At 43.0% G+C, this 21,481-nt stretch overlaps 3 protein-coding genes across 4 annotated transcripts; all 3 read left to right on the plus strand.

Annotated features, from left to right (window-relative positions):
• The first annotated feature begins 3,649 nt into the window (after nucleotides 1-3,649).
• On the plus strand, nucleotides 3,650-5,460 carry LOC124308423 (uncharacterized). The gene is made up of 3 exons (XM_046771131.1): nucleotides 3,650-3,847; nucleotides 4,669-5,094; nucleotides 5,159-5,460. Exons 1-3 carry the CDS (start codon nucleotides 3,839-3,841, stop codon nucleotides 5,381-5,383), a joined length of 660 nt encoding a protein of 219 aa, XP_046627087.1. The 5' UTR covers nucleotides 3,650-3,838; the 3' UTR covers nucleotides 5,384-5,460.
• Nucleotides 5,461-6,456: 996 nt separating this feature from the next.
• On the plus strand, nucleotides 6,457-13,909 carry LOC124308827 (probable cytochrome P450 49a1). Of its 2 annotated transcripts, none has more exons than XM_046771956.1 (11): nucleotides 6,457-7,253; nucleotides 9,418-9,551; nucleotides 9,622-9,734; nucleotides 9,835-9,951; nucleotides 10,096-10,172; nucleotides 10,315-10,510; nucleotides 11,524-11,683; nucleotides 11,789-11,958; nucleotides 12,194-12,272; nucleotides 13,270-13,509; nucleotides 13,580-13,909. In XM_046771956.1, exons 1-11 carry the CDS (start codon nucleotides 7,040-7,042, stop codon nucleotides 13,682-13,684), a joined length of 1,605 nt encoding a protein of 534 aa, XP_046627912.1. In that variant the 5' UTR covers nucleotides 6,457-7,039; the 3' UTR covers nucleotides 13,685-13,909. The 2 variants fall into 2 exon arrangements, with proteins under 2 accessions (XP_046627912.1, XP_046627913.1); XM_046771957.1 differs by lacking the exon at nucleotides 6,457-7,253 and adding an exon at nucleotides 8,295-8,505.
• An 855-nt stretch (nucleotides 13,910-14,764) lies between these two features.
• LOC124309491 (cytochrome P450 CYP12A2-like) lies at nucleotides 14,765-21,126 on the plus strand. Its single transcript, XM_046773159.1, has 14 exons — nucleotides 14,765-15,555; nucleotides 15,664-15,860; nucleotides 15,927-16,128; nucleotides 16,221-16,377; nucleotides 16,456-16,704; nucleotides 16,778-16,996; nucleotides 18,528-18,756; nucleotides 18,877-19,120; nucleotides 19,231-19,427; nucleotides 19,498-19,699; nucleotides 19,773-19,929; nucleotides 20,005-20,253; nucleotides 20,334-20,552; nucleotides 20,627-21,126. Exons 1-14 carry the CDS (start codon nucleotides 15,275-15,277, stop codon nucleotides 20,732-20,734), a joined length of 2,910 nt encoding a protein of 969 aa, XP_046629115.1. The 5' UTR covers nucleotides 14,765-15,274; the 3' UTR covers nucleotides 20,735-21,126.
• The last annotated feature ends 355 nt before the right edge of the window (nucleotides 21,127-21,481 follow it).

Raw genomic sequence — 21,481 nt, forward strand, 5'->3', positions numbered from 1 at the left:
ACAATGTCTCCGTTTCCATCTCACCTTCTTTATTCGCCTTCTTTTTCTTGAGACACGAACGAATTACCCACGCGTATTTTTTCCCGACCTGGTGTTTGTATAATTATTCTGATTAGATAGATCGTATCGCTCGAATCACGTACGTACGAGTCCAAGCAACGTGGAACTTCTGCGGCTTGTTCAAAATGATTATAACGTCGTAGACGTTGACTATTAACCCAGAGACTCGGCATGTGTGTTACAGGTCTACGTTTCAACAGGCCTTTCAAAATCTTCTATGCATGCCTGCCATTATATTAATGGTGATTAGGAGTAGAGGGATTTACAGATTCAGAATTACCGGTAATTGATACATATTCTTAACGAAAATTGCTGGGTTATTATCGTTAAGAAATCACTTGATTTCTGATTCCGATTCCCAGACTCACTGTCATTCCGGTACGTATGAACACGTGCAGCAATTGTACATGTAAGTATAACGATTTCAGCGTTAAGTTCACAAAAAAAGTCAACATCGTCGTCTTTCCTGTATAAACTCGTTAAAAAGACCGATTCGTACTCCTTCCAGTCATCATCCAGCGCTGCTCATCCGAAGCATCAGCTGCCATTCTCCAGGCGCAGATAATAGCGTGCAAGAAAAGCGAATTCTGCGATCACTACAAAGCGAAGCACGCAACGGTTAAACTGCATGACGCTGTATATTCCCTCGGGTAATAAACGTTATACAGCGGGAGTTGCAGATTTCTCGTAACATCTATTTCCCCGTCAATTAATCCCGCAGCTTTCATCCTCGGCTCAGCCACAGTTCAACTCATAGCAACTACACGTACTTTGAACCGTCTGACTTTGAGCGCTGAAGGGATTTAATTATTATTTACACATGCACGACTCGTGCGACGCGTGTTGCATTGAATGCGGTATAAAAATCTGGGTGCGGGTAAAAAATCAGAAGAACCAAAAGCAGAATGGTCAGAATTCCGAACATAAATATATCGAAAAATCACAATCACGAAAGAACAAATTGGTGAATCTTCATTAAGCCAGAAATAGAATAGAATAGAATATAAAAGTGTCGAAATTTGAAGTTATAGAATTTACAATACACAACCATTGAATGCCATTGGCAGAATGAGGCAAATGCGATTGCTCGCAAACACAAATAAATAACATTCGGATTGATCATAAAGTAGAATTTTCATCTATTTGATTTCGTAAATGCGAAGGATCAAGAATCAGAACGGTTAGAACTCCGAGTAGTGATTTCATAGAAGGCTCGGAATATAGAATTGCGGTATATCAGAATCGTCAGAATGAAGAATCGCAATATATCAGAAGAGTCGATAACTCATATCATATTAGAAGCCTAGAAATATAAGTTTATGATAGCAAAAGAATTTGTTTCATTCTGTATATAAAACATTTTACAAGTCAAAATAGATTAGTTGGATAGACTCGGAACGTAAAAATTCTGGTGGTAAGCCATCTATGCGGTTACTTTCGGAATTCTGGATATGTGTTTCCGCCGTTTTTAGATCATAAAGTTCTAACTTTTATTTTTATAATATTTGAACATTTGAGAATATAAAACTTTCTACAAATTCGTTCTCTGGAATATTGACTCTATACATTATCAAATTCCGCATCTTTGAATTCTTGGATTAACGTTTTCCGAAGTAAGTGGGTTCGGATAATAGAGCCATCTACTAAATACATTTTAGGTGAACTGCAGCTTTTTATTAAGCATCATTCGGGACTTAAAATTTCTGATAGTAACTGTTCTCTCACATTTGTTAATCGAGTTTATTAAATTCAAAATTCTGACCATTCTGATTTTCGGTTTTTCTCATCTCTCACCCTCACCCAAAAATCTTTGACTAAATATACAGAATTCAAAAAGCACGGAGCGCTAAATACCGCGGCGCTTACAAAGTCATATCCGACGCGCCGAAACGGCAGTAAGATAATATTTTATGGGGTTGGGTTGTACACCGTGTTCCCAGAGGCACGATCAAAGGTGAAGATTTCCGTGGGGTTAATTCTATGTTTGCGTAGAGGGTTAAGAGGATTACGTCTCATTCGGCCTGTGGATATTAACCGCGTTACAAACAGACACACAACGATTTTCAACGACGGGAGTAAAGGGTGCAGGGTTCGGGGCACGCGCATTGCTTCGATGGACGCGTCGTCCGCTCTTTCAGGGTGTTCTGCGGTCACTGATATGAGAACTGGGTAATCCAGCTCCGCATTCCCCGTTCTCGCTAATTGACCAAAATGTACAGCGGTCTTGGCGACCCGGCGACCCAAGTTTCAGAGGATGCGACGCTCTTTCCAACCTCCCCGAAGCCCGTTCTACCCCAAGACACATATCACGCAGCCCAAGGTTATTTAACGAAATTAAATCGCCGGGTCGGACCTGCAATGCTCACTCTCTACGCTCTGCCCAAAATAAGGGACTCTTACGAAATACCAAATTAATTTTACTTACCGGGGGTTCCCGTGGCGACGAAAATTCACCTTTCTCTCCGCTGCAAGGAAACTTGTGTGGAGGCAGAAGAAACAGCGATGGAAATCAGGCTGCAAGCTTTGAGTTGTATTTTTCGGATTTATCTGTGAAATATATCAAGCTACACGCTTCGGATCTGCGACGGTTTTTTCTTACTCGACGTAATTAATCCCAAGTCAGCGAGTGTTCGAGAAAACATGAAAATTCAAGAATTCAAGCTTACGATGAATTTTCTGAAATATTTGCCGCGAAAGGAAGAATTCAATTTTCCAGTTGACGTGGCGGGAAGAAGGATCCTTGTATATTTTTGACAGTTCTTTGATTATTTTTCATGTTTTCTTTTTCCACCCTCTAATTATAGAATCTGGAAAGTTTTAAAAGCTCCCAAGAAGCTTGAAAGAAAAACTTTCACGGACGAGGGAGAAAAAGGTCTGATTATGTATTCACTTCGGTAGAGAAAATTTCCGGAAGTCGTGGCAAGGCTTTTGCTGCTAGCGCACACTGCATGCCCGTAGGTAAAATAATCCGAAGAAAGAAAGAACAAATAACCCCAAATATTATGGTTAAAAACGTCGTGAATTTCGAACCGACAGATCCATTGACCTAAACGTACGTTGTCGATTACACAGATCCGCTACTCAGCGCATTCAAAAACATAAAATTTACCAAAAACACCCCATGCAACTGAAATCAAATACTGTTTTGCAGACCTTTGTTATTATCTGCGAGCTGAACGAAGGCGTTTAGGTTTCGCCTGGAACTCGAGACTGGCATAAATAGGGCCCGGGATATTGGAATCGGTTTCTCGAAGCCGTAGGCGGTTAATTTGTATCGATCATTACAGAGCGGGATACATCAGCAGGCCGGCGGTTTCGAGTAGGCAGACAGACGTATAACGCACGGGTTCTGACCCTGTCAGTTTCTGGTCCAGGCAGAGCTTAGAGACAGATATATGTATTGTACGCGTATGATATACAGTACCGTCCGAGTGGCGTAGCGCTAGGCGTGCGAGAGAATGCGTTACACGTAATACGCCTTGCCCAAATTGCACAACAGCCCGCGCGTATTATGCGGAGCAGCTGGTTACATAAAGCCGCATCACCTCGGGCATCGGTCCGCGGCCGCCTCTCCTCGAGGATGACGCCGATCCTCGCCTCCTGGGGATAAGCGGAACCGGGACCCCGACCTTGCTCGAGTTTGGACGACGCCGAAAATCTGGGCCCATAAACCGATGGCTGCGACTTATAAGAAGGAGGATCATTTGCCAGGGAACGAGCACTCCTATTCCAAACCTCGGGGTGAACAGTTATACACCGAAGATTTGCCGGTCCAGAAATGCAGAAGGTAGGGTCTTCCTGCAGGGTCTCTCAGTGCCTCGCGTAACCGAGAGAGAAATCAAACTCCCTTCGTAAGCAGCGACCCAGTTCTTCTAGTCCCGATATCGCTTACGCCTCCAGCTGCTGCTGCTGAAGTCTGATTTTATCTGATTGCAGAGCTTAGATCATCGGTCAATCCGCGGTCCGCTTATACGCCTCTCGGTTGAAATAATATAATCGCTCCGCGAAGGGCGTAGGCTCTGTTAGTTACTTCGGGTACCATATATCAAAATTCGAGCCCTTTCGTAAGTGTATCACGTGTCGTTTATGGTCTGCACAGTTTGGTAAACACGTCTGTTGATCACCGAACGTCGAATTTCAACAGTATTTATACGTATATACGCGCCTTGAAATAACCACTGGAACCACCGAATGACGCTGCGTTATGAAACCTCGTTGTGATAATAAAGCCATTCGTGTACCGCCCAATCGATTCATCACCGAACCTTTCGCGCGTTCCGTAATTGATTCGTCTTGTAATGAAAGTTTCAACGACAAGGAAAGTGGTCCACCTCGATTTGGAATCGTTCCGCCATTCTGAACTTCGTCGATGGTAAATTCCAAAAAAATTTCTGAAATCATGAACCGATGGCAAGAAACCGTTCGCCAAATTCCGTTCGAATTCAATGGTAACCGTGGAAGCTGCATCGTATGTTGAAATGCTCAAGCAGCCGCCATTTTGTATTCGGGAGTTCTGGGAGTTCCAAAACAAGCAATTGCAAAACTGACTTTACCTCCCATAAACTTGCTCAGAACTAAGAAAACTTTGTTCACTATTCACCCACATAGATTTTCTTCGCCGTTTTGGCAACGCTGGCATCAGCGCAAGCCGGTATTCTACGTGACGATCAGCCAGCACCAAGAAACTACCTAGAACCAGAAATGCGACAACCAAGCAACGTCTACCTGCCACCGATGGTAGACGAGATGCAGGACGAATCCATGGGCGAAGACCAAGAAATGACGAACTACTCAGCAATGGAACCGAAAAACGTCTACCTGCCTGCGCCGGAAGGCCGGTATCTTCCGGTATCCAATTCAGCACAGACATCCGGTGATTCGTGGGCTCCGGACACCTCGAGGGCTTCCTTGAAATGGGGAGAAAACTCGTATTCCATCAGTCCGTCAATTGCAATGTGGGACTCTAATCAATACGGCAGTCAATCATCCGGCCAGCTGAACCTCCAAGGCTATCAAGAAGGCTACGAAACTACGGTAAGTCGGTTTTCCTATTCGCCAATTGACCCGGCTTCTTCAGTTTCTTCCCTCCTTTTTTCAGGAACCGGCAAAGTACCAGTTCGAGTACGCGGTTAAGGACGACGAGTCCGGCAACGACTATCAGCAGAAGGAGGGACGGGATGGCGAACTGACCTGGGGAGTCTACTCTGTCCTCCTGCCGGATGGACGGAAACAGATCGTCGAGTACGAAGCCGACCAGGACGGCTTCAAGCCAAGGATCAGCTACGAGGAGACCAGGCAACGATCTCCCCAAGGTCCCTACTGATTTTCACATGTCCGAACCCTGTCTATGTATAACTCAAGCGGAATAAATAATATACGTGTATATTTTTTTCTTACACAAGTGATAATTACTTGAAGTACGTTTTTTAATTGTCCATTCAGACATCTTTATCGTAAATTAATTTCTCTTCTTTCGATTTTTCTTTCGGGTGGCCCCTCCTTTTAAAAGCAAATTAAAACACGAGTCGAGAACAAAATGAATAAGTCAGACGGGGATCAGAGATGGAAATAACTCTTACAAGCAGCCAGTAATACGCGACGGTAATAATTTTCCTGGCGCCTTGCACACCCGTTGCATCCCGTATGATCGTTATTATATTATGACCTACTGCACATGTAAACATTTTAATTATGAACCACACACACCAGAATGAGAGAACTCGCGCAATTAATTTAGACGCTGGAACAAAGTTTAAAACGAGATATTCTGTTTGTAATTTCGTATAGGGTAATTCTATTCACCAGAGTTTATACGCACATAAAGTACATACATGCATGGTGTATATGCCCCCAGGAAACAATTAACCAACAGGGATGGACGTAAAAGTTTAACGGATTAATCAGCACGCGCAATCAAACTACTGCAAGTTACATTATCATTGTATTTCAACATGCGTCACAGATTATTAAAATATCAGACTGCGCAGTTTGAAATGAATCTAAAGAGACGACCTCGTTCAATATCGTCTACGTCAAGCGTACCCTTCCATTCTCTCGGTCGATAAAATCAATCAGGGCTAGCTAGAGCTAACTAGATTTCAATATCTTTTACAGTTGGTAATTTTTCTTCTTGTTATTTTAACTACCGCAACGAAGATTATGACATAAGAATTAACGGTTGGTTATTATATGTATTGATCAAACGGTGGATGATAATTATCGTATCGAGTTGCGTATAATATTGTGATATCTGTCGGGTTTAGAAATCGACGATATTTATTTCATTAACACATAGGAAGTCTCAGAAGTATGCATTAATTAATTTAACATTGATAAACCGTGTGACCCCAAATCGCTTGTTGTTATACACATTTTGAAACCTCCGCGCATAAATGCGGTAACCGGCAGTATCGTGATTTCCCTCAACTGGATCGGACATCGTCAAATAGTTCAAGTTCAAACTCTGAGCATACCTCGGATTTTCATTTCCATTATCGATCGTTTCCATCGGTGATGAAAACTAGTATAAAAAAAGAACCAAAGTCCTTTTGCGAAAGAGAAAAATAGTGAAGTGTAGTCGAAATGCGCGTTGTAACGGTTAATGGGAAAAGCGAGAGAACCGCGACCGAATACAGGACGAGATTTCATAGCTGATCAAGTTTTGAATCCGGTTATCGTGTAGTCCTAAATTTTATTTTCCCACCGCAGTTAGTTCCATAGTAATATTTTCGTGGATTTGAGTCTTTTTTTTTTTTTAATATCACGACCGCAATCCGGTGTTTGAAAATTGTGGAAATCCAGGCGGAAAATACCGCACGACTATCATCGAGCGTACATCCATAATCCGGCAGTGAAAATCCACGCGATAAAAGAATATATATCGACGAACCCCGGGAGAGCTTTGAGGAAAGTATAAATCGGTAAATCACGCGGCCCGTGTCGCAAGGCCATAAAACCCATTGATATACTCACCACTGCCATGAACGCTGGTGTGGGAAAAAAACTGGCCACTGGTATCGCCGCCGTGACCAACAACCACGCGCTGTTCTGTCACTCGGTAAAATTTCGCCAAGAAACTGACCGATCCAATCCGCAAACCCAGGATTTTGGACCCGCTCTGCCCTACGAAGCAATCCCTGGGCCTAAGCCGGTACCACTGATTGGAAATTTTTGGAGATTTCTACCCCTGATTGGTTCGTATCTTCCTCGCAGTTTACAGTGTCCCTGATACGGTTGCAAGCGGTGAATTCTGAAATGAATCAAAAGAACGTTAATAATAGCACTTTAAATGACCTTTAAGATTTCTGCATTCGCACGTTTAAACGTTGGGTCACGTAATTGGATTCTGTAGGTGCTAATTGATTTTTTTTTTAATTCCAAATTAATTTAAGGGATTTAATCGCAATTTTAATTCTTTGGATAGCAGTACAGCTTAAACTACAACTCTGAGAAACTGTAGGAGAAATGATTTAATAAGAAATTTTATTCCTCTTCCAATTTTCTAAATCTGCATTACTTATATTTTATTTTTATTCTACATTATTCAAAGGTTTTTTTAAAATTCTATTTTTCAACATCGATCTCAAATTCAAATTTTTCGCAATTTGAATTTTTGAAATATCACAATTTGAAGAAAATATACCAAAGGCTCAATTCCACTTTCTTATGCTGAAAAAAATCATTGTTTCCAGATGTAGAACTGGTAACAAAGCAAATAAAATAAAAGTCCAGATGCAGAAATCTTAAGGTTTACGCACTACAACAGTTTTTCCATGGTATCTGCCGTGCCTATTCTTTTTCTCGCGTTTTGGGTATAACCTAAAAGCTCACCTCTCATCGTTCACATTGCATAATTGAAAGTTTCAAACGAGCGTGAATACGCTTGCAGTAAGTATTGTAATAGCTCTTAACTCTTCGGCAACGCAAGATTGTTTAATAATTGACCCGCGCGGCGGTACGGACAGTCCGTCAATTACCACCGGTCGAAGAATCTCAAAGTAGGTACGCTGGTTGAACAGCGAACGTACAAAAGTCGAGCAAACTGAATCGGTGTGGTAATTGCTCGAGTAATTGGTCCTCACTTTTACGACTGGATGGAGTTGGAGCGCCGCTGAAATTTCACAGAAGAACTTGAGCGCTTTACCGCTATTTCCAGTCGACGCTGCATCGACGCATGTGTCTGACCAAGTACCAGCCGAGTCCGTTTTCACTCGCTGCAATCGGTAGCCTCTGAGGAATCTGCCTCCGCAGTACCGATTGCAGAGTTTTCTTCTGACGGTCCCCGATGTCGTTCGATGCATCCGGTAGTAGTTTCAGTGGTCAAGTCACTGTATTTGCGTATTTGCACTGCACTCGAGTACGTTTGTACCGAGAATCTGTCCCGGGACCTTTGCACCGTCGTATCAGCCGCGGTTCAAGAACCGAAAAAGCGGCACATCTGCACCGGCAGGTTCCCTTGTCCCCGCCTATCAATCTTTACGCAATAACCAGAGATAGCCTCTCGAAAAGAACCACGGGCTGAAACCGAAATCGGATTTTCCATTCTCAGTGTCGTTCCACTTTTTACGTATGTGCGATATGATCTGAAAGTGGGTATAGGGGAACGTGGGGCACAAAAGGACCCCGTGAAATATTTTACCACAAAGAAAGAAAAAAAAAAAACAACAATTGTTTTCTTTAATATTGAGATATTATTAGATCTTGGTTTGATATGCGTTCAATTAAAGTATGCAACATTCTTTTAGGACAAGAATATTTTTTTTTTTTTATTAATGATATTTTTGACTAATACCGTTTGCTCCAGAATATAAATTGCTTTGATCATACATATTGATAGATAATAATTGATGGTTCATTTAATACAGACAGAATTAAAGGATGCAGTCATTGAACAAAAATATATATATAGAATTTTCATTGCAATCCGTGGTTCCTTCATGCCCAAGATTTCTTTTTTTTTCAATTATGTTCGATATAGATCAAAACATAATCAGGTTTAGCGTTTGATAACTTTTTGAGACTGTGCATGAAGAGTCGCATTGAGTGTACCCAGTTATCTCGTAATTGCTTGGAATATACATGAAGTGTAATTATCAAGTTCAAAGGATCATCGGCGATAATTGAGCGTGGCTGCTCGATCGTTGTAACACACGTGATACGCGCACAAATTTGTTGACAGAGTGTAAAGTATGTTTATGAAATCAATTTAAGAGATTAGAAGGAAAACATGGTTATTTATACAAGATAGTGTTGGGTGAAAAATATCGTCGTGAGGCAATAATCATACAGTCACAGATATTTTTAGTGCAGATTACAGTTATTTATGATCATATTTTTTAATGCTTCACTCATTCACAGGTTCGTATCCAAGGGATAATCAGGTGGAGCTGGTGAAAAAATTGAAAAAGCGTTACGGGAAAATAATAAAACTATCATCGTTACCCGGAAGACCGGACATAGTGATCGTCTGCGATCCAAAAGACTTTGAAAAGGTGTGGAGGATAACAACTCGACAATTAACGCCTTGCGTCTTGAAACATTGATGAAAATTTTGCTCTTCAGATTTACAGAACGGAGGGTATCTGGCCGAAGAGAGACGCTATGCCCAGTTATAAATACTACCGAGATCACGTGAGGAATGATTTCTTCGACGGAGTTGGAAGCATGGTGACAGAGTGAGTATTAAATGAGTTCCAGAAATGGAGGTCCGAAGAATTAAATCCCAGACGAGTAGCGAATCCATTGAATTCTTTTCTAAATTTTTACACTCAACAGGCAAGGTAGAGAATGGCACTCGATAAGGAACGTGGCGAACACGCCAATGCTGAATCCAAAAGTGGCGTCTAAGTACATTCAGCCAATCAATGAAGTGGCTTCGGATTTTGTCGAGAGGTGAGCCGCTGTTTGAATTAATAACAACGCACGACGAAGGAGCTTTTGAAGAAAAAGCGGAGAAGCGAAGAATATCGGCTCGAAAGTCCTCCCCTCTTCGCCTCTCTCCTTTTCATTGCTTATATTTTTCCATTCCTGTTACAGAATGACGAGAATCCGCGGAAGAGATGAGATGCTACCGGCAACCTTCAGCAACGAGCTTAATAAATGGGCTCTTGAATGTGAGTCTCGTAGTTTTGGTGCCCCGCACTTAAGTGGGCTGCGAAGCACCGTCGCCCGTCTCATGTACTCGAATCATTATTATTACACCGAAGGGATTTTATTTAATATACCTTCTTTCGTTTTCTCCTCCTCCACATTTAGCCGTGGCTCTTCTGGCGATGGACACTCGTCTCGGATGTCTAGACGACCCGGAATCTCCGGAAAGCAGCGACGCTCATCGTCTCGTAGAGGCTGTGCTAACCATGATGAAGCTCACTTACGACCTCGACGTCAGTCCAAGCCCCATGTCCGCCTTCCGGAGGAAGGAGTTCAATCGTGCTGTTGACGTACAAATCGAGTTCGTATTATAAAATTGCGATAAGGTAAAGGTACATCTTGAGCGTGTTTTGAGTCGGCGAACGCCTACTTCTGGTAAGGGTCCCTAGTCGCGATAAAGCACGTTCAATTGCAGCCCCTTCATCAATCTTCATCGCCCTTACCAATTTCCCCGACTATCCCGCGAGGGTGTCCAAATGAAATTTCAGCTAAACGCGTTCGAGTTGGAGGTGTCCTTGTAAAGAGGAAAAGGAAGTGGAAAAGCTGCCCTCGAGTTTCGGGGCATAGAGATTGCGAGGAAGTCAGCAAGCTGCAAAACTTGGCTCATGTTCCGGAATTCTTGCCGCAAGCTTGGATTCTCAAAAGATTTTTTCATCAGGAGCGTGGCGACGTATTTACGCTGGCAGCGTCGCGGATATGTTAGCCGAAGATATATTTAGCCTCTCATCAATCATCTCTCCCTTGACAAGCCGCGGCAAAATTATTAAACGATGTGGATACAGACGGGCTTGGGTATTTCGATAGACTCCGGAGTCCCCGACGGTCTCTTGTACATCAGGCAATTAATTAGTTTTAATCTTCTTAGAAGGCGCGTAGCAGGTACGCGGTATCGCGATTGCGCCCTAAGCTTGCACCAAAGAAAACGACTCGATAATTAACACTTCGGGGCATTAATCGTTCTCAATGTAAATATACGCCTGCGTACATACCTCGAGAGTTGTACGGCTTGGGTTTACTTTCCGTTGGGCCGAATGTTCCGTCCATAATACCATAACGAACGGCAAGTAAACCAATTTTGGAAGTGTAAACTCACGGCCTAATAGGTTCCCGCGTCGTGACTCAAACACCAGACTCCCTTCATTCACTTCAGGCAATGGGTCAAGTTTACATTTCGTCTCAAGTCGAGGGGTTGGCAACACTCGAAATCGCTTTACGGCTGTGCGAGAAGTCGGTTTAAGTAGTCTGAATTCCCTTCAACTTGTGTAGTCTTAAAGTCATCCGATCGGACTGACAGGTTTTCTTTCGCCACCGCAGCATATCCATGAAGTACATCAATCGGTGCGTGGAACGGATAAGCCGAAAGGAGGGCGAGTCATCGGAGACCCAGAGTATTTTGGAACACGTTTTGACCACGAGTAACAAGACCGTCGCCTGTGTTGTGGCTATCGACATGTTGCACGCCGGGATCGACACGGTGATTTTCTTCCACTTCTTTTTTTAACGCGAATGAAAATGTGGAAAGATGGAACGTCGAGGTCTGTCCCGTTTTATGTGTGTACCTTAAAATACGCTTTCCCAGACGGCGAGGTCGATGGAAAACGCGCTGGTGCATCTGTCGACGAACAGCAGAGCTCAGAGGTGTCTTCGAGAGGAGCTCAAGCTAGTTCTACCGGAAGTTGACTCTCCGGTAAGCCAGGAGGACGTCCTCAAACTCCCGTATCTGAAAGCTTGCATCAAGGAGAGTATGAGGTGACTCTACTGTATACATATTTAAACGCCGTCAGTGCACACAAACAGGCTTGGTGATTTAAAATTCACGATAGATCCGGAAACTCGATGTCTCTCCACTTGTACACGCTTAAATCACAGATGTCCGTGAAGTCCCAGCTACTGCTCCTCTCGTTCCATGCTTTCAATCGCTCATAGCTTGCTCCAGTCGCTTTTTTACAGTTTCTAGAGCACCCAGAGGAGCATAATTTTTCAGAATCACCCCGACAGCAATCGGATCATTGCGAGAGGTTGGCAAAGACGTGGTACTATCGGGTTACCAAATACCAAAGGGAGTAAGTATGCGAAATTGTTAATTGTGCCACAGCGTAATCCCCTAATTGCACAATTAGTTTGTAGGCATGAAGATATTCCATGAATAACGGTTCGAAGTTTATGAATATTAAACTAATTCGTACTTCAGCGTCGCGAATTTCCACTCGATTTAATCCACGTTATTGCGAAGGAATTTCATATATCAGTAACCGACACCTGACGTCAATCGAGAATTTCAACCGTCGTACACCTGCAATATTCATGCTAAATACTCTTGCCACGGTATCGCGTCATCCTTAATCTGAAGCTTGCTCTCACGCTTCGTTCCGCATTTTGGCATCATTTTTTTTTTTTTTTTTTTTTGTTTTCGTCTTTCACTCACGTGACAACTTGTGCATCCGTATTGATGTCACCCCGTTATTCGCCCATCGCGTTAGTTTCGCCGTCAAATAAATTTAACTTCTAGCCCCATCTCTTCAACGAAATAGTAAACATTTCTCTCTAAGATTGCATGAAAACTTGGTTGACGAAGGTTGTTGAAGAAGCTGATTAAACAAAACAACAAAATCCCGACGGTATTGCCGACTTGATTTAAATTTATTCAAAGTAAATCCACGTGTTCGCTGCAGTCCCATAATTCAACTGGCAAAACATCGCTATTTACGCGAGAGATTCAATTTGGGCGAACCTTGACGTTTGCGTAACACCGAGCGAGAAGTTAATTTATAATTGAGCGGTACAAATCTTTGCCTTAACTAATTGAAACTCGTATACGATATAATAACGGTTACCTTGAATTCTGGTTCTTCGACCCTGTTCGAGGCATGAATATCCGCCAGAAATGATGTATGCCTATGTGCAGTTGTTTTTTTTTTTTGTTCTCTCTCTTTCACGATTTGCAATCTGAATCCGGATACCACAGTGTTCAGATTTTCTTAACTAATGACCTAAATTCTTACCTCGCTTCTTGGTCACCCGAATGGAGTTGCAAATTAATTCTGCATCGATTTTGCGCAGACGGTGGTGGCCATGTATCACGTTGAGGCGTCAAATTCGCCGGAGGAATTCCCAGAGCCCCAGAAATACCTGCCTGAGCGATGGCTCAGAGATTCAGAGGAAACCGGTCGAGGTGACAGGGCGTACGCGCCATCCGCCAGGAACGCTAATCCATTTTCCTTTCTCCCATTTGGATTCGGTCCGAGAGCCTGCATCGGTCAACGCTTTGCAAATTTGGAAATGGAAATTCTACTCGCGAAGGTATACGCGCAGAGCTAACGCGTCCCGAGTCTGGTCTGCATAGCGTATGATTAATCGTCTCGATTACCAGATTTTCAGAAGATGGAAGGTGACGTATGACAGAGATCTCCAGTTCCAAAGTAAACTCCTATACGGACCGGCGACACCGCTGACTTTCCGTCTAATTGATGATTGAAAGAAGTTATACACTTCGTTTCGACCGTGTGTACGATGATTTAGTGGACGGAAACTAAATGGCCATTAAAAAAATGTCAAGATTTTGGATTATTAAGTGTTCCTTTTGAGGCTTAATCGGTTCTTTTGCAACTGGCCTTTGTTCACTTTGTACCGATGCAAATATAACCGTGTATGTTGAGTTTGTCCGAAGAATAAACACCAAAGGCCTTTGCCATAAATTGTATAAGAGTTGTTATATTATTCACCCTCACATCACGTGTGCGATAGTTGTAATTTTGCGAGTGACAAACGGGTCGTCAAGGCCTCGCCAAAGCGAATCAAGCACCTGGCCAACCGGTCGAGACTACGTTAGCTCACCGGTGAGTTGTTCACGGGCACTGTGTCTAAGGCTGCCAGCTGCGAGGAATTCCCGCAATCTTTGCGGTCGTCTTTGTCGCAGGCAAACGGGAAATGACCGCGAGTTAAAGTAATGAGTAACCTGCAGTCAGTAATTCGCTAGCGGAATTACAGCCGGACACATAGCGGTCGAGTTATTACATTAGAAATGAAAATTGACTGCCTTCGAGTCTCGCCAGTTTACTCGGTGGGCTTAATTGCTGACCCTCTGACCCTTGCTCTTCCAGCTCACGCCTCCCCGGATAACCGGCACCGTAATGGCATTCGACGGACGGGCGCCTCCAGCAGCATTTACGTTCACCCGACTAATCGGATTTCGTGGTCAACCAGCCTCTAATACCGACGATAAAAGCCACGCTTTCAATGATATACTCGTGTACCTCGAATCTTCATGTTTTAGAAGGTCCCAACATTCTCGTCCCTCCCTGCAGGCTCTTCCGCACCTGCTCTTGGTCCGTTAATTTCCATCTTCAGCATCCGGATCGTCATCCTGCGAATGCGCAAACGAGGAAATCTGAGCAACAGTTCAAGTCCACCTTCCTCCTACTCGGCGGTACCAGGAAATGCGTACACTTACCAGGCACGTTGCACCGGTCGCGTTTTATGCGAGCTGCACTCTATTTTTGCCAGTACTTCTATCCGCACGTCATCGAGCGTTACTTTGATCCGTCGATTGATCAATTAACCACCGCGAGTTACTTTTCCGGCGTCGAATTCATCGCTCGTGCACCACATTATCGGAGCCTCTGAAGCGGTGAGCATTGGAAATTGACCCGTAATGCAATATTCGAAGGACATATGATCCCGTCTGGTGCTTGAAACGATACCGAAATTACTACTCGTCAAATTGACGGGTCGAAAATCAAAGACGGTGTTATTAAATTGTAAAATATTTTGGGAAGTGTGGATAAAGGTCAATTTACCATTCAGCCTGACGGGTGAAAATGATGCGGAATACTTCATCGTTCGCCAGATTTTCGCTGGCAGTATTGCGGTCGAATGTTTCCGCGAACAGGCATAGGAGTACCGTCGTTCTGTCCGATGAAAATTTTCAAGAAACTGCCGACGCCGAATGGAAAATTGCGAAGCCGTACAATCTGATACCTGGACCAGAGCCACTTCCGGTTCTCGGAAATATTCCAAAGTTTATTCCGATCGTCGGTAAGTAGCGTTTCGACAAATTTTATTTCCAATGAAAAATTCTAGTCCCAACATTCTGCGAGTTCAAGGCGAATACGGAAAGCTGCCAATGTTGGAGATGGTGGATCGATTGCGTAAAACCTACGGCGATATTGTCCGGCTCGAAGGGATTCCGGGTCGACGACGCTGCGTCTTTCTCTTCGATCCGAACGATTGTGAGAAAGTGTACCGGACGGAAGGTCCTTGGCCCTCCAGGATTTCGATGGAGACGATTAAGTTGTATCGCGAGCAGAGACACGAAGTGTACAAGGGTGAATCCGGGCTTGTGTCAAGGTGAGTTACCTTTCACTTCCTAGTTCATCGGCGGCAATTAAACCTCGACTAACGACGCCTCGTGAAAATGGAAAATAAAAAATTAACTTGATAAATGACAATTTACAGCCAGGGTGAAGAATGGCATCGGTTTCGTTCGAAAGTTAACCAACATTTAATGCAGCCAAGAACAATCCGGCCTCACATCGGTCCAATCAACGAAGTGGCGGATGATTTCATTGAGAGGATTCGCAGTATTCGAAATTTCGAGTCCCTCGAAATGCCGGCTACTTTTAACAACGAGATGAACAAGTGGGCTCTGGAATGTGAGTAGGAGAACTTTTCCCCCTTATATACCCATACTCGCGGCAAAATTTGTCCTCTGTTCGCAGCTATGTGCGTAATTGCCTTCGACCATCGCATAGGATGCCTCGAGCCCAATCTGAAAATAGATTCCGAACCTCAGCTCCTCATTAATAATGTCCACAGTATGTTCGACCTCATGTACAAACTCGAGATTCTACCGTCTCTCTGGAAACTTTACAAGACCCAAAACCTGAGAGAGTTTTTCCGAGTTTTGGACAACTTGACGAGGTAGGACGTCTCAGTTTGCCCAAGAAACCTTCTCTGCCTTGAGTCGTCCATAAAAATCTGAAAATCTAGTTTCAAAACATGCTTTTGTTTAGAATAACTGGCAAATACGTGGATCAAGCAAAGCAACGGCTTGCCAAGAAGTCGGTGGAGAACATCGGAGACAGAAGTATGCTGGAGAGACTGATCAGCGTCGATGAGCAGACAACCACTGTGATGATAATGGACATGTTGACAGCCGGAGTAGACACCGTAAGTGATCCTGGATAAGATAACTGTACGAGTAAGAAATTTTCAAGTCAGTCTCTGTACCTCTGCTTCAACACTTAGACAAGCAACACTGCCACGGGTGCGCTGTACCACATAGCAACGAATCGTAATGTTCAGGAAAAACTACGGAAAGAAGCCATTAATGTTCTGCCCAGTAAGACTTCTCCCGTGACATTAGACGTCCTTAGCAATATTCCATACCTGAAGGCTGTACTTAAGGAAAGTTTGAGACTGATGCCAATCGCTGTTGGCAACTTGAGGACCACAAATACAAACGTTGCAATTCGTGGCTACAGGATCCCCAAGGGTGTAAGTCGACTTTTCCATGTTCTACAGTTTGATCTACTTATATCGACCTTCGTGATCGAATCTGTTCATCTAGGATGACTTGATCATGTGTCACTCACTGATGAGCAAAGACTCCAAGTACTTTCCGAATCCAGAGAAATACCTTCCGGAAAGATGGCTGAAGGATTCTGCTGGGACGATTCACTCGGCCAAGAACGCTCATCCCTTCGCCTACATGCCGTTTGGTTTCGGTCCACGAACCTGCATTGGAAGGCGTTTTGCTCAACTTGAAATGGAAACGCTCCTGATCAAGGTCAGCCGGCTAGATTATTTAGAGGTAGACCCTCCCAAGTTTGGAAGTAAAAAAAAAAGATATTTGTATTACAGATAGTAAGGAACTTTCACTTGGAATGGAACCGTGGAAAGCTCAAGCTCAGAAGCGGATTCATAAATACTGTCGAGTCACCGTTTCAGGTTAAAGTGATTGACATTTAAGCATGTCCATATGCTTGCTAATCGCTCGTTATGCACCACGCACGAAATTTAAAGAGCCGAAGTGTATCAAGTGTTTGATAATATAAAGCCGGAATATACGTTCTACGGTACTGCTCAACAGATAACTAGCTTGATTGCCAATTACCGCCTCGATAATACACTGCGTGAATGAAATTTGTACGCAAATTCTGAACAGTGTGAGCAGCTAAGTGTTCACGCATTGAAAGACTTGATAACGTAACTTCAGCAGTGCAGATTACAATTTTTCATTATTATCATAAGTTATGAAACCGATTGTATAGTACAAATTGTAAAGTACGGTTGTGGTACTAATTAATATTGAATCATTTATAGCACAGCCTTTGTTTTTATTTAAACCTGTATCCACTACTCGGTGATAATTTGCTTGAACGTTTACTTTATGCATGTAACGTACTTTCAACTCACATCCAAACACCACGCTGTGTTGCCTTGAAGGAACGACACGGTTACATTACAATAAAATCTACTGATATTACTTACACAAAACTTTCCAATGAAAAACAATGAAGATACTTGTTTTTTTTTTTTAAGTTTCCAAAAATAACAATTGCAAGTCGAAGCATTTTGGGAAAAATTGAAAATGACATGACGTACAATGGGAAATACAATTATAATTATTGACAAATAGTAAGCAATTGAAATATAATGGGTTGGAAATTGTAACGAGGCAATAACCAAAATTCGAACGATTTGTATGAACGAATATAAATGGCAAACAACTAGCTGTCTTATATAGCAAACTCGTGGAAAATATCGAGCCCATCGTTGTCAACGAGCGATAAGTATGTAGATAAGCCTGTTAGCGATTAGATGCGTCCAAAGCGAGGGGTCAGGTATACGGAAGTAAGCGACAGTCGAATGCAGTCGCATAGCTGACGAGGCTTATTGTACAGTTCCCAAATTGAAAACTGTCTTGTATACAGACGCAAACAAGCATCGTAATATCATCCACGAAGTTTAATTCTTCCAACGAGCACCGACACGGTTGTGTCATCGGAGGCATTTACCGCCAAATGCGCAGTCGCTGAAAGCAAGTAACTTTAGTGCAACACTTCGCATATATCAATTATTGTGAGCGCCAAAAGTGGGACACTCTCTGAGTGTGAGTCGTCAGGCACGTTTGGTTGGTGAGTAGGTACGATAGCGTTATCTTCCATCGCAACGTCGAAAAAGCATACAAAGTCCGTACGCTTAAACAGATTGATTACTGTTGAAACTAGGTAATTTTTCCCAAACATCCGTCTTTTCTATTACGAACAGCTTGCAGAATACCACATCAAATAAATAATTGATACTCCATTTCCTAGGGCCGACTTTACAAGATGATACTAGGGAATTCAACGCTCGTCAGATTGACGCTCGCATTCTCGCGCTCCGAAACGATCATTTCAAAAAGAAGTGCAACTACTGCAACCGGCGTTCAATCACAAAGTACTTTTGACGTCGAGTGGAAAGCTGCCAAGCCTTATGAGTCCATCCCGGGACCAAAACCGCTTCCAGTACTTGGGAATGTCCTGAGGTTCCTTCCAGTTGTCGGTAAGTCGAATCCCGCTGAGGGAACACGCGGCACATGACATCTCAGTGCTCTAAAACAGGCTTGAGTGAGCTTGAAGTCAAATCAAGTAGGTAATTCTAATCGAGTATTATGGATTTCAGGTGAATTCCAAAATATATCTACAGCGGATTTGATGAAGCAGCTACGTCAAAAGTACGGGGACGTTGTGAAACTTGAGGGAATTCCGGGACGACGACGTTGCGTATTTTTCTTCGACCCGGTAGATGCCGAGAAAATATACCGAACAGAAGGATCTTGGCCCAGCAGGATCACCTCTGGGCCGCTAAAACTGTACCGGAAACGGAAGGAGGGCCTCTTCAAAGGAGAGTATGGTCTACTTCCCAGGTAAAATCCTTGCGCCGTGAAACTTCGTATAAATCCAATACCTGACGTTTTATCTGTTGTACCTCTCTAGCACTCACTTAATATTGTTGGAACAACATCTTAACTTACAGTCAGGGAGAGAAATGGCATCAGTTCCGGGTGAAAGTTAACCAGTACTTCATGCAGCCCAGGACGATCCTCCCACACGTGGGTCCAGTTGATCAGGTGGCGATGGATTTCGTAGAAATGATTCGCAGTCTCCGAGATCCTGAATCCCTCGAGATGCCAGCCACGTTTAACAATGAGATACATAAATGGGCTCTGGAATGTGAGTAGTAGAATTTTATCCTATTCGCAATACTTTTCATGATAAAAAAAAAATGAGCCTCTGTTCCCAGCGATATGCGTGATTGCGTTCGATCATCGCGTGGGATGCCTCGAGCCCAATCTTGCGAAAGACTCGGAACCTCAGGTCTTCATCAACAATGTAAGCGAAATGTTTGAGCTCATGTACAAGCTTGAAGTACTACCATCGTTATGGAAATTATACGATACTCGAAATCTGAAGAAGTTATTCAACATTTTAGACAACATGACCAGGTACAATGTTTGGACACGATATAGCACCTAAATCTTTCTCCAGCTTTCATTTATCTCATGATCTACTCTTTAGAATAACGAGCAAATACGTGAATCAAGCGAAGCAACGTGTTGCCGAGAAGAAAGCGGAGGACGTTGGCGATACAAGTATTCTGGAAAGACTGATCAGCGTCGATGAACAGACATCTACAGTGATGATAATGGACATGCTATTGGCTGGGGTTGACACTGTAAGTAATCATGGGTTAGGTGATCTCGTTGGATATATCACAATCTAGTCTCAATACCTTCATTGTTCATATCAGACGAGCACTGCTGTTTCCGGCGCAATGTGGTGCATCGCGACAAACCCCGAAGCTCAAGAAAAACTGCGAGAAGAGGCCATCAAGGTTTTGCCGACAAAAACGTCACCGGTAACCGCAAAGACTTTGAACAATATTCCATACTTAAGGGCTGTCATCAAAGAAAGTTTAAGGCTGGCACCAGTCGCAATGGGTGTTCTTAGAACAACAAATTCAGACGTCGTTATTGGTGGTTACAGAATTCCCAAAGGTGTGAGTGAACTTGCCGAGCTTGAGAAATTTCACGGTTTTCGAACCTGCTTAGTGAGTACTTGAAGACATTTTTTCTCCAGGATGACGTGGTCATATGTCACGGGCTGATGAGCCTTGATCCTGAGCATTTTCCGGATAACATGAAGTTCCTTCCCGAAAGATGGCTCAGGGAATCCTCAAACTCAGTGTCTTGTACCAAGAATGCTCATCCCTTCGTTTACATGCCCTTCGGTTTTGGCCCTCGTTCCTGCATCGGGAGACGTTTTTCACAACTTGAAATGGAAACACTCCTCATAAAAGTAATTAGCCTAGTGAACTCTATTGACTAACGGTAATATTCGTTTCGAAAAATGATACAAGATTTTCTTCTCAGATGGTGCGGAACTTCCGCTTCGAATGGCACTATGGACCGTTAGAGATGAAAAATGGACTTCTCAACACTATAACGACGCCATTGAGAATCAAATTTAGTGACATTTAGCCCAAAAATCATGAGATCTGCATCATAAGGACCTCTAATTATAGGTAACCCTGAATTACCCATAACCAAGGTTCATTACGGTGCGCATTCACGTAATCTCATGATACGACTAAAACATTTTGTACATCCATCCGTTTGTTAACGGATTTTCTCTATTGATATGTATACTTTTCGTAATTTTTTTTTTTGTGACACGTGTTTTACGTCTAAGCTTTCAATGTTGTCAAAATCCAAACTGTCTCTCTTGGTATATGTATTTTTCACAGGCTGTGACAATTGCTCTGTAGGACATTTATCATAGTTTTTATTTACCCTGCATACTGTATTCATTTAATCAGGTATTGGAGCACCACCTTTTAATTAAGTGAACGAATTAAATTTATTAAATTGAATTTTTAATATCCCATTTATATTTTCTCTTCTCATAGAGACTGGACAATTACGTTAGGTCATGAATTTGCATATTAACCTAAAAATCTAGAGAATGATTCCTGCGTCGCGTTCGGAGGACGTTAACCTATCGAGAGTTACTCATCATAAGTGAATGCAACTGACAACTCCTACTTCGTCACTAAATATTTTATACCCGCAAGAAGTCTGCTGTCTCGTTTGGTGGTTCATTGATCCAAGCGCCACTGTTTTTGACAGTTAGTACTACTCAGTGAAGGTGGCGGTAGACGAAAGGGAATTTCAATACAAGAAATTATCGTTACTATTAACCTTGGTTACTAATATTCAGCAAGCTTC

This window comes from Neodiprion virginianus, chromosome 7 (assembly GCF_021901495.1).
Source record: "Neodiprion virginianus isolate iyNeoVirg1 chromosome 7, iyNeoVirg1.1, whole genome shotgun sequence".
Classification (NCBI taxonomy): Eukaryota; Metazoa; Arthropoda; class Insecta; order Hymenoptera; family Diprionidae; genus Neodiprion; species Neodiprion virginianus.

Excerpts from the sequence above, each read along its gene's own strand:
- LOC124308827 (XM_046771956.1), top strand. The coding sequence starts at position 7,040 with ATGAACGCTGGTGTGGGAAAAAAACTGGCCACTGGTATCGCCGCCGTG. Across the intron at positions 7,254-9,417 it reads GAGATTTCTACCCCTGATTG|GTTCGTATCCAAGGGATAAT; the intron begins GTTCGTATCTTC and ends ACTCATTCACAG. Across the intron at positions 13,510-13,579 it reads TGGAAATTCTACTCGCGAAG|ATTTTCAGAAGATGGAAGGT; the intron begins GTATACGCGCAG and ends CTCGATTACCAG.
- LOC124309491 (XM_046773159.1), top strand. The coding sequence starts at position 15,275 with ATGAAAAATTCTAGTCCCAACATTCTGCGAGTTCAAGGCGAATACGGA. Across the intron at positions 16,705-16,777 it reads GCTACAGGATCCCCAAGGGT|GATGACTTGATCATGTGTCA; the intron begins GTAAGTCGACTT and ends CTGTTCATCTAG. Across the intron at positions 19,700-19,772 it reads ATTTTAGACAACATGACCAG|AATAACGAGCAAATACGTGA; the intron begins GTACAATGTTTG and ends TCTACTCTTTAG.
- LOC124308423 (XM_046771131.1), top strand. Across the intron at positions 5,095-5,158 it reads AAGAAGGCTACGAAACTACG|GAACCGGCAAAGTACCAGTT; the intron begins GTAAGTCGGTTT and ends TCCTTTTTTCAG.